This window comes from Pseudorca crassidens, chromosome 9 (assembly GCF_039906515.1).
Source record: "Pseudorca crassidens isolate mPseCra1 chromosome 9, mPseCra1.hap1, whole genome shotgun sequence".
Lineage (NCBI taxonomy): Eukaryota > Metazoa > Chordata > Mammalia > Artiodactyla > Delphinidae > Pseudorca > Pseudorca crassidens.
Window position 1 is genome coordinate 23,276,427 of NC_090304.1, and position 14,935 is coordinate 23,291,361.

The window sequence follows — 14,935 nt, forward strand, 5'->3', positions numbered from 1 at the left end:
AATGTAAGACCGGACACTATAAAACTCTCAGAGGAAATCATAGGAAGAACACTCTTTGACGTAAATCACAGCAAGATCTTTTTTGATCCACCTCCTAGAGTAATGGAAATAAAAACAAAAATAAACAAATGGGACCTAATGAAACTTCAAAGCTTTTGCACAGCAAAGGAAACCATAAAGAAGACGAAAAGGCACCCCTCAGAATGGGAGAAAATATTTGCAAACGAATCAATGGATGAAGGATTAATCTCCAAATACCTTTAATCTCATGCAGCTCAATGCAAATGGTATTAATCAAATACCATTAATCTCACGCAGCTCAATATCAAAAAAAGAAACAACCCAATGCAAAAATAGGCAGAAGACCTAAATAGACATTTCTCCAAAGAAGACATACAGATGGCCAAGAAGCACATGAAAAGCTGCTCAGCATCACTAATTATTAGAGAAATGCAAATCAGAACTACAATGAGGTATCACCTCACACCAGTTAGAATGGGCATTATCAGAAAATCTACAAACAACAAATGCTGGAGAGGGTGTGGAGTAAAGGGAACCCTCTTGCACTGTTGGTGGGAATGTAAATTGATAGATCCACTATGGAGAACAGTATGGAGGTTCCTTAAAAAACTGAAAATAGAATTACCGTATGATCCAGCAATCCCACTACTGGGCATATACCCAGAGAAAACCATAATTCAAAAAGACACAGGCACCCCAATGTTCATTGCAGCACTATTTACAATAGCCAGGTTATGGAAGCAACCTAAATGCCCACCGACAGACGAATGGATAAAGAAGAAGTGGTACATATATACAATGGAATATTACTCAGCCATAAAAAGGAACAAAATTGGGTCATTTGTTGAGACATGGACAGATCTAGAGACTGTTATACAGAGTGAAGTAAGTCAGAAAGAGAAAAACAAATATCGTATATTAACGTATATATGTGGAACCTAGAAAAATGGTACAGATGAACTCGTTTGCAGGGCAGAAATTGAGGCACAGATGTAGAGAACAAACATATGGACAGCAAGCGGGGAAAGCGGCAGGGTGGTGGTGGTGGTGGTGTGATGAATTGAGCGATTTGGATTGACATGTATACACTGATGTGTATAAAATTGACGACTAATAAGAACCTGCTGTATAAAAGTTAAATTTAAAAAGGAAGTAATTTCCCCATGACATGAACTTCTATAGCATATGATATGGATTTCTACCTTTGCATGAACACAATCTCAGGATGACTAATATTTAAATGCATGTCATATTGCAGAAAGATGGCATCACTGTTGCAGAAAAGCTTAAACCACCATCATGGGACTCCCTCAACCTTCCAAGACAAACTATACAGATCAAGCCTCCCTGCAGTCTTGTCAGCAGGACATCTTCAGAAATATTATGAGAATCCCTCTTTTTGTAGTTTCCTTTTCTTCGAGACTTCCCTAAAATTCAAAGATAAACACAAGGGCAACTTGTAAGACTTCTTTGACTTCCCCACCTTCAGACCAGTTTACAAAGTCTGCTGTGTGGCCCCATAGCACTTTCCTCTTTTATACCATTGATCACATTTTGTTTCTGCTAGATTATTTTCCATCTTCCCCACTAAACTCTAAGCTCCTTGAAGGCAGGTACCTTACCTATCTTGCTTGCCTTTGACTCCACATGACCTAGCATATGACCTGAAATTTTTTAAGGAGACATCGAAAAAGTTACTGAGTCTTCAGGTAGAGAAAAGAGACTGGAAGTTAGGGATGAAATTCATTTGCATGGTTGCTGTACATAATAACATGGCACTTTTCTAGAGTTGAAAGTGATTCTAGAGAACATCTAGTCTTCCCATTGTTTTTCCAGATGAGGAAAATGAGGAGTTCATCAATTGGTATGAAAACCCAGGGCTATTAAATGGTGGAAATCAGACCCAAACCCAGTTTTACCAGTTCCCAAATGATACTGCTTACATTCTATCATGTTGCCTCCAGGACGAGGATCACGGTTGTGTAAGTGAAAGAAGACAGACAAAAAAGGACAAATATTGTATGATTCCATTTATATGAAATATTGAGACTAGGCAAGTTCATAGAGATAGAAAGTAGATTAGAAGTTACCAGAGGCTGGGGCAAAGGAGGAATGGGGATATATGGCTTAATGGGGTTATATGACTTAATGATGACAGAGCTTGTTTGGACTGATGAAAAAATTCTGGAAATAGATAGTGGTATGGTTGCATCACATTCATATCACTGAACTGTACACTTAACAACGGTTAAAATGGCACATTTTGTGATGTGTATATTTTATCACAACTAAAAAGAAAAAAAAAAAAGATCATGGCTATGGTCATTCCCTACTCTCCTTGCTTCTTCAGGCCATTTGTAAGATGGAGACAAAGACTTTAACAAGCATTTAAAAAATTACTAAGAGGAAGGTGTAAACAGGCAGAGACAAATGCATGATGTAGGACCATCAAATTAAAAGTGACACTTCTCTATTATTAACTCACAATTTCTCAGCAAAGTAAAATCTGTGGGCTGATACTGGAAAAAGGCCAGTTCCATAAGCTATTTAGTTTTTTCTGGATAGGGTGTAATATAACTGTTAAAGCCATAAAAGATACCATATGGCATCAAAGAAAGGGAAAAAAAAAGAGCTCTTTTTTTGTTGTTGTTATTCAATGAACAATCAGTTCTCTATTCTCCTAAGAAAAATTAAGGTACCGTTAAGGGAAAAAATTCAGAAGTGTCAAGAAGACATATTCAGAATGGAAAGAAAGTTGAATAGATAAATAAAATGAGGATTCCTTTAGCTATATTTGATGGAGTCCTGCAGAGAAAAAAATTCCAGCTAGGCAGCATTGAGACATAGTTTATTAATGCAGTTTCTACCACAGCAGGACACAGAAAGAGAAGTTGGTAAAACAGTCACATTAAAAAATTATGACTCCTACATCTGATCTTTATGAACACACAGAGAAGAAACTGTCCCCTTGAGTCGTCCTTGGGCCACGTTGAGGCAGAGACGCAAAGAATTTTTTTTTTTCCTTCCAAAGCCACACAACAACACTATTTGCTCCCACATGGCAAGAACAGACCGAAAGTTATGTCCCACCCACATTTAGGGGATCTCGAAGGTGTTTATAAAACGACCCTAGGTGAGATTTTGAGCAGTTCTTCCAATTACGTTTTGAAATATACATCCGTCTTTTGTTTTTAAAGAGTGTAGAAAATTGAAATCTGCTTGTATTCTCTTTGGGGAAAAAATTATAGTAGGTGGTGAACTGGTTATAAATGGAATTTCCCTAGAATCTTAGAGCTGGAAAGGAGCTTACCAATCACCTAATCCAGTATTTTGCATAGTGTAGACTATGCCGCACTGATGAGTTATTAAATCAGTTTAGAGGGTCACGACTAGCATTGGGAAGTAGAGGAAGAGGAGGAATAGAATAAAATTGAATATAAAATCGTGTTGTACAGACAGTTTTGTGGAACTTGTTTCAGTTGAGGAGAGTGTGTGTGCGTGTGTGTGTGCGCGCCCGTGCGTGCATGGGCACATGCGCGCGCATGCTGGGTCACAATGTAAAGTGTGTGTCTTACTGTGAGTTCTGGTGACAAAAATAGTAAACTTACCAGTCTAATCAAACACCCCCTGTTCCAGGTAAGACACCTGGAGCCAGAGAGGGAAATGACTTTCCCAAGTCACATGACTCAGAAGTAGCCTGAATCTCTTGACTCGCAATATCCTTTCCACTTGACTCTAACGATTAAAGTATGCTTGGAGGTGGGTGTCAACTCTTGCCCTGGGATTTCCATCCACCTTGGAAGCTGACATTCTATTTCTTTCTGGAGCAATTCCTGTGCTTCTGGGTCAACCGGAGTCCCCACTCTTTCTTTAATACTCCTGCCAACCTTACACCGCAGGGATCAGTGGCTCTGTGGGAGGGGTCAGATGTGTGGAGGGACAAATGATCAGTGCCCAGGCTTGGATGATTCATGGCAGCTGGGTAGCTCAGAAGGTGCACAGTTCCACAGCTTACTGCTCCCTGGAGCTGATGAGCCATATGAGAAACAGAATCACAGCCTCCCTGTGAAAAAGAGGGGGCTGCATGTGACGACTCACACAGAGGGCAATCTCAGAAAGGAGACAACCAGCTGACAACTGTGGGCTTTAGGTAATTCCTGCCAGACTCATGCACTCTGGCTGGTTTTCCTGAGCCAAAATAGAAGCACGTAGAAGGTGTTCTATGATTGCAGAGATACAGCAGGATTATGAAAGAGGAGGCTGCCTGGGACCCAAAATTCCTCTGGTTTTGACTTAAGAGAAGAAAATGATCTATTCCACGAATAAACAAACACTCTGTATTGCATTTACCCTGTGCCAGGCACTGTTCCGAGAATGCTACAAATAGTTACTCATTTAATCCACATAACAAACCTCTAGGCCTTAAGAGGACTCTCTTGGCTGTGGTGGTAGGCGGAAGGTGGAGAAGTGTTGAGAGGTGTTAAAATAATTTCTTTTTCTCCCTGATTCGAAGACAGGAGGGCAAGTACTCTTAATAGAGTTTAGAACTATGTCATTGACAAAGTGAATTAATCAACAGTCAAATCCAGGGAATAAAGGTCAACTGCCTACTTTCTCATGGCAGAAGGAAATTGGAGGAGGATTGTTCTTCTTGCAAAGATTCATCACTTTTTGATGCTTTCCAGAAGTGATGATGGATTTGCAATGATCCATCTACTTTAAAAAAAAATCACCCTCGTATATTTGTAGTATAGCTGCCTGTGGTACAGGGGGTCTGCTTGGGTCCTGAAACCACCCACTCGAGCCCACATAGAGATCAAGCCTCTGCCCCTGGCCATATGATCCAGTGCTTTGCATAGGATCATATGCTAGAATAGGGTTCTCAAGCACTTAAAAATTCATTTATTACTAATTTCAAAAACTGGACCTCATCTTGGACATTTTTAGATTTGGCTTTGATGATGAAAATTAGTAGAAATTTACTGAAGTGTAAGAAAGGCAGGAGTATTTTTTTTTTTTTTTAGAGCAATAGGAAGTGAGGTTTTTTTTAAAAGTACCTATGTGTGTCCTTATGTTTTATATGTTAACATTTAAATCCCACAATACTCTGACTGAATGTCCATTTCATAAATGAGGGAACTAAGATAAATGACTTGCTGAAAGTAAACAGGTGAGGGACAGAATTCAGAATATAGTCTGCCTGCAGAACCTCTTACTCTTTTACACCATGCTGCAGCCCGAAAGTTTTTTCTTTTTCTTCATCTGAAAAATGATTTGGTCCTAGCAGCATTCACTGACCATGGCAAAACATTAATTGATCTTTCCATGTCACAGACTACCGATTATCCACAAGGAATGGCAACAGGTAAAACCTCTTCTCTGTAATTAAGTCTTGGTTCCCTTAACAACTCCACCATGTAATTAAACTTATTTCTCGAACAGGCAGATATGGTTCACTAAAGAATCTGAGAAGAGCCATTTAAATTATGCTTCGTTTCTTGCTCTGGGTTAACCGTGGTCAAGTCTGGGCTTGAAACTGAAGTTTAGGAGGAATGTGGAGAATGCAGCTGGCCCAGAATTTACCAGTGCAGAAGTTATATGGGAGTCAGGGTATATTTCCTGTGCATCTGTGAAACTTCTAACTTAGCTCTGCCCATGGTTTTCCTCCATGAACACGTCGGGTAAGCATGCAGATTGCTGAATACTTATCCTTTTCTTGGAGCAGCCTCTGCTGATTTGGGCAGGAAATCTCATATAGTTATCAATCATCAGAAATGGAAAATGTTTCTTTTTGAAAGAGGTAACTATCAGAGGTTTCACATTAACAATGTCTTGAAAAAGATGTATTTGCCATTATCACTACCCTGTATCACGAAAATCTTTGGCTTACACTACAAACTTTATGGACCCTTTTTTGAGCTGGCTTAGCAGAGGCACTGAAACATAAGGATGGCATTAAATTGTTAAATTACATGCTGTGTTGTAATGCACAGTGAGAAGGGAAACCCACAGAGATTTAATACCATCACGAGTCTATAAAACCCTAGGTTTACAAATGCAAGCCAAATAAAATATTAAAGTAGCCAAAAGCTGCTTTGAGTTAAAGGTCATTAAATAAAAAGAAGATAACAGGCAAGATCATTTGGACCCACATATCAAATAAAATGCCAAGATAAAACACCAATGGGTCATTAAAAAAAAAAAGACACAAACTGACTGCCTCTCCTCTCCCCTATGGGTCAAAAAGAAGCTTAAGAAAATACAAAGACATTTCCTGTTTGAAGTCACCAAGAAGGGTCCAAATGCCATATACAAAGTACTACACACATTCCTGGTTTCACAATGGCTGCTCTGAGGGGACCATGCAATTAGTACTTGGGGGGGCGGGGAACAGTACAATCTCTTAAGAGAGCTGGATGAGTCCAGATGTTGGAGATTATGATCTCCTGGATGCAATGGAATTTATGCTGGGAGATTAAAGAGAAGAATTAATTTATGATTTCTCTACCTGTATGCAGTTTGTGCTCAGCTTATTATCTGTACGCATTGTGATGCGTGGTACTTAAAATGCTGAAAATCAGGTGCAACACGTGACCACAGCGGTTAAGTTTAAAGGGGGGAGGCTTTTATCATATTTCAGTCTATACATCTGGTTCTATCATATTTGCCAAATGATTAATATAGGACTAAATTACAGTGAAATCCTTTTATATCACAGTTTTATTGGCCAGGAAATAGAATACTTTCTGTCCATGTCTCTCTCCACCATCCCGCATGTTCTATGCTGAACTCTGAAATTTCCAGCACGAGGGTTCATTTGAGTGAGCAGGACAGGGAATCTGCTCTTGTCTTTGTTCAATTCTATAAGTTCCATGGTCACGGCTGGGATATACATGCGTTCTTTGTTTTAAAAGCACATCCACAAGGGAGAAACCTTAGAGCTTATTCTAAAACCAGGCAGGGCATCAGATACCTCAAACAGTTAAAACCACAGGAATTAAATTCTAAATTTTAAACTCCCTTTTATTGAAATATAAGTTTGTTTAGTATATTTACACCACACTTTATGCACATATATACACATAGAAGGCAAATTTTGTCAAAATAAAAAAAGTTTTTCTTAATAAAAAATTAAAATAAAAACAAAGTAAAGTGCATGAAACTTTTTTTTTCCCTTCTGGTGAACATCATCATTGACAAAATTATGAACGGTTGGGAAGGGGGAGGAAGAAGAAATTCATTATTTGAATCAATGCATACAGCCGGTCCTGCATTTGTAGCCTTCAGGCTGAAATGACAAGCTGTAAGGAACAAGTCAGACAGCGTCTGCAGGACTCCCTCCATTCTGCAGGTCCTGCTCCCTTTGTCCTATCGGGAGCGGTTCCCTAGCTCTTAACAGTGATCTCACCATCACCAAGCCGGAACAAAGGGAGAACACAGGAAGGGGGCTCCACCAGCCAATGTCATAGCCCTGCTCCGGGGCCACCCGCGCTGCGTTTGGTAGGAAACTGCAGAATTAGCTCAATGGCTCAAATAGAAGTTTTCCTTTTTCGGAAGGGGAATGAGGGGGCCAAGAAATAGGATGTATCTCCCACAGAGACGGCCACCCGGGGGCCAAACTCCGGCAGCAGCCAGTTTCTTTGGATGCAAACTCCGTGCTGGCACAGGGAAGAATCCTTTTATAGGCTGGGTGGAGGAAATGTTACACTTCTCGCCTCGGTGAGTTCGTCCTCCCAGAACTTTGAAAGGACACAGCTTGGGACTGAGAGAAAGGGGCAGGTGGGTAAAGCTGAAGTTTTTAGCCGCCTTCGCGCTCGGGTCTCCGGCTGGGCGTTGGCTGGCTGGTCCCAGGCGGTGGCTGAGGCGACGGCCCTTCCCCCATCATCCATTCCCCAGCCAGGGTCTCTCTCTCTCTCTCTCCTCCTCCTCCGGGGGATGCTAAGCCCCCGGTCGGCGGCCGTACTTAGCCTTACAGTGCAAAATGTGCTTGGCGAGGAAGTCGAGGCGACGCTGCAGCAGCTGAGCGTGGGGGTCGGCGAGGGCGGCCAGCTCCGGGAAGCGAGGCTCGTGGTGCTGGTAGAGGCGCAGCAGCCGGGCGGCCGCGTCCTGGCCGCGGTGCAGCTCCAGGACACGCCGCGCAGTCCGCTCTCGGAACACGCACACTGACTGCAGCAGCGGCTCGTTATACTTGTCCCACATGCCCGCCACCCGGTAGCCGTGCACCAAGCCCGCCTCGTTGTCCAGAAAGACCAGCGCCCCGCCCGGGCCGCGGTGCAGGTTGCTCGTGGCGCGCTGCATGACCCGCGGGTCCCACTGCAGGCTGAAGAGGTTGCTGACAAGCCGGTCAAAGTTGGCCGTCAGGTAGTCGAAGAGGATCAAGTCGGTCCATTGCACCAGGTCTACCAGCTCCGCCCGGCTGCGGTTGGCCAGCTCGCCCCCCGTGGCGCGCAGGGGCCGGAGATGGCCATCCTCAGAGCGCCAGGGCGCGGGCACCACCACGTCCGTGAGGTTGGGCAGCCAGCGAGTCAGGCTCACCACGCTGCCCTCGGTCCAGTGAGCGGCACGAAGCTCCTCCTGCACCTGAGCCCACTGCGCGCCCCGAGCCTCCACCCGGGCCAGTGCCAGAGGCGGCACGTGGTGCTGGAGGCCCAGCAAGCGCGCCAGGTAGTAGGATAGGGCCTCGCCCTGTATCTGCTCGGGGTTGATGCCATAGCGCACGCAGGCGCGGGTGCCGTCGGCGAAGCGGGCCAGCCGGTTGGAGCTGCGCCCGCAGCCCCCGCGCTCCAGGGCCACCACCCGGGCGCCGCGCGCCACCTCCAGCCAAGACGCCGCCTGGGCCTCCGAGAAGCCCCGGGGCACCTGCTCCTCCAGGCCGCGGCTCCAGAAGACGCCCCCGTGCACCGCGGCGCGTTCCTCAGGCCAGGGCCGTCCGGTTGGCACGTGTCGCCTGCGCTCACCCGGGGGCTGCCCAGGCGGGCCATCTGCGCCCGCCGCCAAGGTGAGCAGCGCTCGGAAAGTTTTCAGGGAGCCGCCGCGGGCGTCCCGCGCCAGGGGCGGGGGCAGAGGGAAGCGAGGCGCGGGCTCCCGGCCGCCGCTCCGGGCCGGGCGCCGCGGGAGCCGGTCTTCCGGCGGCCGGGAGGCGGGCAGCTCGGTCCGCGGCGGCAGGAGCCCGCCCCACAGCGCCAGCAGCGAGCCCAGCGCCAGCAGCCAGAGCCCCGCGGTGGCGGAGGCGCCCCGCATCCTCCTGCCCATGCTCCCCCGGCCGCGCCGGTGCCGCCGCCGCTTCAAGCCGAGCCCAGGAGCCCGGGTCCCGGCGGCGACGCGGGCTCGGCAGCTCGTTGGCTCCGGGGCTCCGGGCGCCTCAGCTCCATCGCTGCCGCGGGGCGGTGCGGGTCTCTGCCCGGCACTGAGAACTCGCCTCGCTACCGCTTCCCAGCTGCTTTTGTATTTCGCTGTGAGACCCTCCGGCGGGCGCAATTCACAGGCGCCCGGACCACGTGGGAGCGATGGAGGATTTCCCCCTCCCCCTCCTCCTCCGCCGCTCCCCGCCCCCTTCCCCGCCTCTTCCCTTTAAAGCGGCGATGGCTCCTTCCAAGCGGGAGAAGCGGTCCCACACTCATTCGGGGACTTAGGGGCAGGGAGCCGGAAGCCAGGCAGGCGGCGCCCGCGCGGGGGCGTCGGAGCTGGCGGCAGAGAGCTGGATTCGCGCTGGGTGGGTGAGACGCGCCGCTCGCTCTCTTGGGGGTTGGAGTGGTTGTGGAGTCCCTTTGCCTGGGCGGCTCCTGGCCTCCAGCAAAGTTCAGACTAACCCCCAGCACACTCCCGGCGCCGCCCGGGGTGGATTGGGGCAGGTCCCTTTGCCTTCTCCGTTTCCGACGGTGGGTGTGATTCACCCTGCCTTATGTAAACCCCTGGGGAGCTCTCCGAGCCACTGAGGAGGTGACTCCAGCCGGGTTAGACGAACCATCTGTAGCAAACAACTTTGAACCGACACCTCCTTTCCCGAGCACCCTCACCACACTGGTCACCGAGGGCTGTGCGCTTTGAGGTTGGTCACTCCGCCTTTCCCGAGGAACTCACCGGGAATTCATCCTCACTGTGCAGGAACCCCTAGGCAGGTTCCATTCAACAAACTCCCCTCGGTTCTGGTCACAGAGCATTAAAATCCACAGATGAGGTCCCGTGCTCACGGAGCTCACATTCTAGGGAGATGTTCAGGTTGCCAGGAGAGCCTTACAACTCAGGATCCGACTTGTGCGGAGGAGGGGGCCTTAGAGACCATTTCTCTACGAAATGATACTATTTTGCCCATGAGGAAACTGAGGCAGAGATGGGATGGGGCTTGCTCCAGATCCCAGAAGTAGCAAGTGGAGAAACTAAAATTCAAACTGGGGTCTCTGGGCAGCATGCCACTTGATTTTCCCTCTATCAAGACAGTTCACTATTTTTATCAAGTTGCCAGCATTCTCGTTTTTTAAAAACTCACTATCACTTTATGCCCCAAATGTGATTTTCAATTCAATGAATGAAAAACAAAAAACCAAAAAACAAACCCATATTGTATTTGACATACTGGTTTAATGGTTTAAGGGAAGAAGTGGTTGGGGGGAGGGGTGGAGGAGCAAAAAAAGAAAAAAAGAAAAAAAAGAAAAAGTAAACAGCAAACCACATTGTCTTCCAGCCACTTTCGGGTTCAATCCACCAGGAAGGCTCTTGGGTAAAAATCGGCTCTCCCTCTTACCTCTCGGCGTGAGACCCTGTCCCAGATCTAAACCAAGATTTCCCAGGTGAGACACAAGACAAGGGGTTGGGGGGTGGAATCCACCTCAGAAAGCAGGAGTTTGAAATTTGTTTCCTTTCATGTGTTTCTTTTGTCTTTATGCCACCTCCCCATCAGATGCAACTGGGGGTTTTCAACTGCCTCAGCTCATTACCTGGCACTGATTATATTTTTTTCTCCAAAGAATGAACATTTTAAGAAACCCTAAGGTTTGTGACTAAGCAGAGGCATCCAGAGACCACATCTGGGGACTTGCAGAGCTGACCCCATGTACCCTCAAGTGTTTCCATATTGGCTGAAGCGTGGGGTCTTTGTTGAATCTCTTCTGCACCCCATGGTGGCTGCCTCATGCCTTTGTATAGATCTTATCTGATGATGAAATTACTATTACTATACTACCTTCATTCATTAAAAGGTACCGTCTACCTGCTCTGTGCAAGCTCCTTACCCCCATCTTTCCCTAGCAGGCAGGGACTATATCTTAACAACTTTCTATTTGTCTTACCACCTAATATAGGATATTGCACTAAAAAGGTGCTCAATAAATTGAATTTAATTTTTGGTCTTTTGGTTTAACTTCTGAGAATTTTTTTTTTTTTTGAATGCATTGCTTTCAGCTTGGGTAAACCGTAAGCAAGATCTCCACCTTGTGGGCATTAAGTAGAATATCATCTAACTAGAAAGAAGAATACATTTTCAGCAGGTCGGTTAATTGTTTAAGTTAAAGTCTGAGATTATTACTTGGCTACCATGGCCCATGCCATGTCCTGGGGGATATGGGGAAATCCAGAGTAGTTGGTGTCTCTGTCTTTGTAGCTGTTAAAGAAACTATAAGTAACTATAAGGTATGGTTCACTGTAAACTTTGTGAGGAGTCCGTCTTGTCTGTTGTTTTATGGCTGCCTGGCACAATGCCTGGTACTTAGTGGGTGTTCAGGAACAATTTGCTCAATAAACCATTGGAATGTTCATAAGATAAAGCTCTGCAAGTAGCATGTACCAAGGTATTTTTAAAAAAACTGCTTACCACTAAAAGAAATAAAATAAGTGCTTTCATACATAAAAGGAAAAAAAATTGGTGACGGATCCACATAATGTAGGAGAAGGAAGCACATGATTTTCAATCTGGGAGGGATGACTTCAACTCAGATACCCCAAATCCCAGAATCTTCCAATCACATTACCAGCATTGACGAAGAAACTAAAGCCTTAAAGCAGTCAGCTAGGATCTTATACCTCGGAAGATGGACTGACTCTATTGTAGCTCTTAGCCTGTAGCCACAGGACTGAATGCACTGGGTACCAGAACAGGATGCACTAATAGAAACTTGAACAAATGCATTGAAATGCAGAATTACAGAAAACCGCAGAAATAAAAGAGAAGCAAAAAACAAACCCAAGGTTTAATGCAGTTTAAATGCATTATATAAGAGATATTTTTAGGCAGTGTTTAAAAACACTCCTCTGTTTACCCGTTAGATGAAGACACTCCCATTCTTCTTTACTTCCTGGCCTGAGGACACCCCCCACCTACTGCCATCCCCCTGGGGCTCCTTGGGAGGGCACAGGGCACAGGTCTTCACAATGTGTGACCTCAGGCTGGCCCTTCTGGCAGTTGCTTGGGGATGAGGGGAGGTGCTGTGCATCTTTCCCTACATAGGAACCTGTTTTTACCTGGAGAACTTTCTCCACAGTCCTCAGAACTTCTCCCTGAGCCTCAGCTTCCAATTGCTTCACACTCATCCACAGTCCTGTTTGAAGGATGATCTGCTTCCTAGAACAGTGCCTCCTGGGGAAGAGAGAGGAGGTGGATTTGAGGAGTTGAGGGTTGGGTGCAGGACAGCAGGCTGGGAGTTGGGAGATTTTCTAACTCTGGTATTTCCTCTTGCTGGCTGTTTTCCTTTCTGGCTAGTTATTTCCCTTCTATGAGTTCCAGTTTCCACATCTGAGAAACAAGGATAATACATCCTACCTCCGTCACAGGATTGTTGTGAAGTTGCTGTGAGACGTTGATAATAACCACCACAACATTAGTAGCAAACGCTTATTGAGTGCTTATTATGGGCTTGGCGCGGGACTGAGCCCTGCACGTGTGTTCTCCTTTCACCCTCCCGACCAGCAGTCTTGTCCCCACTGTACAGATGGGAAAACTGAAGCTTAGCCAGTCACCGGCCTGAAGTCACACAGCAAGTAAATGGCCGGGCTAAGATTCCAGAGTGATGGAGGCCAAACTCTTTGCAAATTGTAAACTGCTAGGAAGATGTCAGATATCAAAATTATTGACTTAAATCAAAGTAGATTCAACTCAGATTAAATTTTGCTTTGAAATGTTCTCTGTGGTTGCTATCAAGTGAAACGGTTCAGAGTGTGAACCCTCAAGCCAGATTGTCCAGATTTAAAACTCACCAAGTGTGTGACTTTGAGTAAGTTACTTGACCTCTCTGTGCCTGTGTCCTCATCTATAAAACACAGTAATAATAGTGTTGTTGGTATTATTGATACTAATTACAATAATGTAATATCTGATGATTAACAGTAATTAATTAATAGTGAAAAACCTTACAGCTTATTGTGGTGATTAAATTAGTTCCTGTATTTAAAACTCTTGAAAGACTATCCAAGAGTCCACTATTTTTATAGCTTTTTAAAAAAATTGAAGTATAGTTAATTTACAATGTGTTAGTTTCAAGTGTAGAGCAAAGTGATTCAGTTATACATGTAGATATCTTCTTTTTCAGATTCTTTTCCATTATAGTTTATTACAAGATACTGACTAGAGTTCCCTGTGCTATACAGTAGGTCCTGGTTGTTTATCTATTTTATACATAGTAGCGTGTATCTGTTCATCCCAAACTCCTAGTTTTTATCATTCCCTCTCCTTCCTGTTTCTCTGCTTTGTTGCCCAGATGGGGGTCTCCTTCTTTTCCTATTACTGTCCTCTACCAAGCCTCACTTGGGTCTTGAGAGACATGATACAGGTGACGACCCTGACCAGTGCACCCTCCTTATGCCCCAGATGAGCATCTTCCCTGAAAATTTTGCTCCCTTCCTTCCCAGCTGGACCGTAGCAGGGTTCCCAGTGCAGCTCTTGTTGAAATCCTAGAGCCTCCAGCTAGCCTTGGGCAGCTGCTTTCCTCTCACTACTCTGCCTCATTCAATCCTAACCTTTCCTGGGTCTTCTGAGTTACAAGCCCCTCCCAAAGATAGAGGCCCCCAAATTCACCCTCTAGATGCTTCTACAAAAGGGAAGAGTGGGGAAGACCATGTCAGGGAGAGGAGTACAATATTCCTTGAAACTGGGTATGACTCCTGCTTTAGCTGTTACTAGCTGTGTGACTTCAGGTAGCTTTCGAGTCTCTCTGGGCTACAGTTTCATTATTTGTGTTTCCTTCTTCTCTACTCTGTCTCTGCCTAGGGTACATTATTTTTCTGCTCGGGGATCTTTTTCCTTTTCTTGGCATGTCTCTATTTGACCATGATCTGGATCTCCCAAGAATTGTGTAGCTGTCTCATCTTTACACACTTGGCTGTCAGGGGCAGGTAATATATACACCTGGCTCTAGGTAAATCTTGCTGGATAGCTAGAAGGAGGTCTGGAAACATACAGTCTTTGCAATCAACCTGTCTGCCTGAATGAGTCCCGGTTTTAAGAACACACTGTTTCTTAATTTATGGTGAGACTAATAGTTATATGATTCTCTTTATTCCATGTAGCTCTCTTTTTGACCTGCTTTTGGAAAAGGTTCCTGTAGCCACTGGTGTTGGAGACTAGAATCTAAAGGTTGGAACACTGGTGAATTAATTTAGTAAATTTTAGAGCAGTTGCTGACACAATCTCTCAGTCATATATCATCATACCCTAGTTACAGGGTATGATGGTAAAAATTCTGGACTGGGCATTTGGGGACATGAATTTCTTTCTCTACCATAACTTAGTTCAACTGACATTTATCGTTCACGTGCGAAAGGCCAAAGAATTGGGCGAAAGTGATGGCGTCAGATTTTCTCTTGTCCTTCACACCTGCATCAGGAAACGTTGGTTGTCTTTTCTTCACCCTTCCCTTTCCCTTCCTTCTTCCTGGCAGGTCTCCATCCTTCTCCCTGTTCCTGGTGCTGGAGGGGAGGCCGAATTCTC

At 45.6% G+C, this 14,935-nt stretch overlaps 2 protein-coding genes across 3 annotated transcripts in view; one reads left to right on the plus strand and one right to left on the minus strand.

The window, feature by feature from the left end:
- Positions 1-7,018: 7,018 nt before the first annotated feature.
- FJX1 (four-jointed box kinase 1) lies at positions 7,019-9,553 on the minus strand. The gene has a single exon (XM_067749395.1). It carries the CDS (start codon positions 9,271-9,273, stop codon positions 7,960-7,962), a length of 1,314 nt encoding a protein of 437 aa, XP_067605496.1. The 5' UTR covers positions 9,274-9,553; the 3' UTR covers positions 7,019-7,959.
- PAMR1 (peptidase domain containing associated with muscle regeneration 1) overlaps positions 8,879-14,935 on the plus strand; it is a 164,538-nt gene continuing 158,481 nt past the window's right edge. Inside the window, exons 1-2 of one of the 2 annotated variants that reach the window (XM_067749392.1) lie at positions 8,879-9,019; positions 10,703-10,808. The gene's annotated coding sequence lies outside the window, so the exon portion shown is untranslated. Of the gene's footprint in view, positions 9,020-9,810; positions 10,070-10,702; positions 10,809-14,935 lie in introns of those variants that run through there. The other variant, XM_067749393.1, reaches the window with a different exon arrangement.

Excerpts from the sequence above, each read along its gene's own strand:
- FJX1 (XM_067749395.1), bottom strand. The coding sequence starts at position 9,273 with ATGGGCAGGAGGATGCGGGGCGCCTCCGCCACCGCGGGGCTCTGGCTG.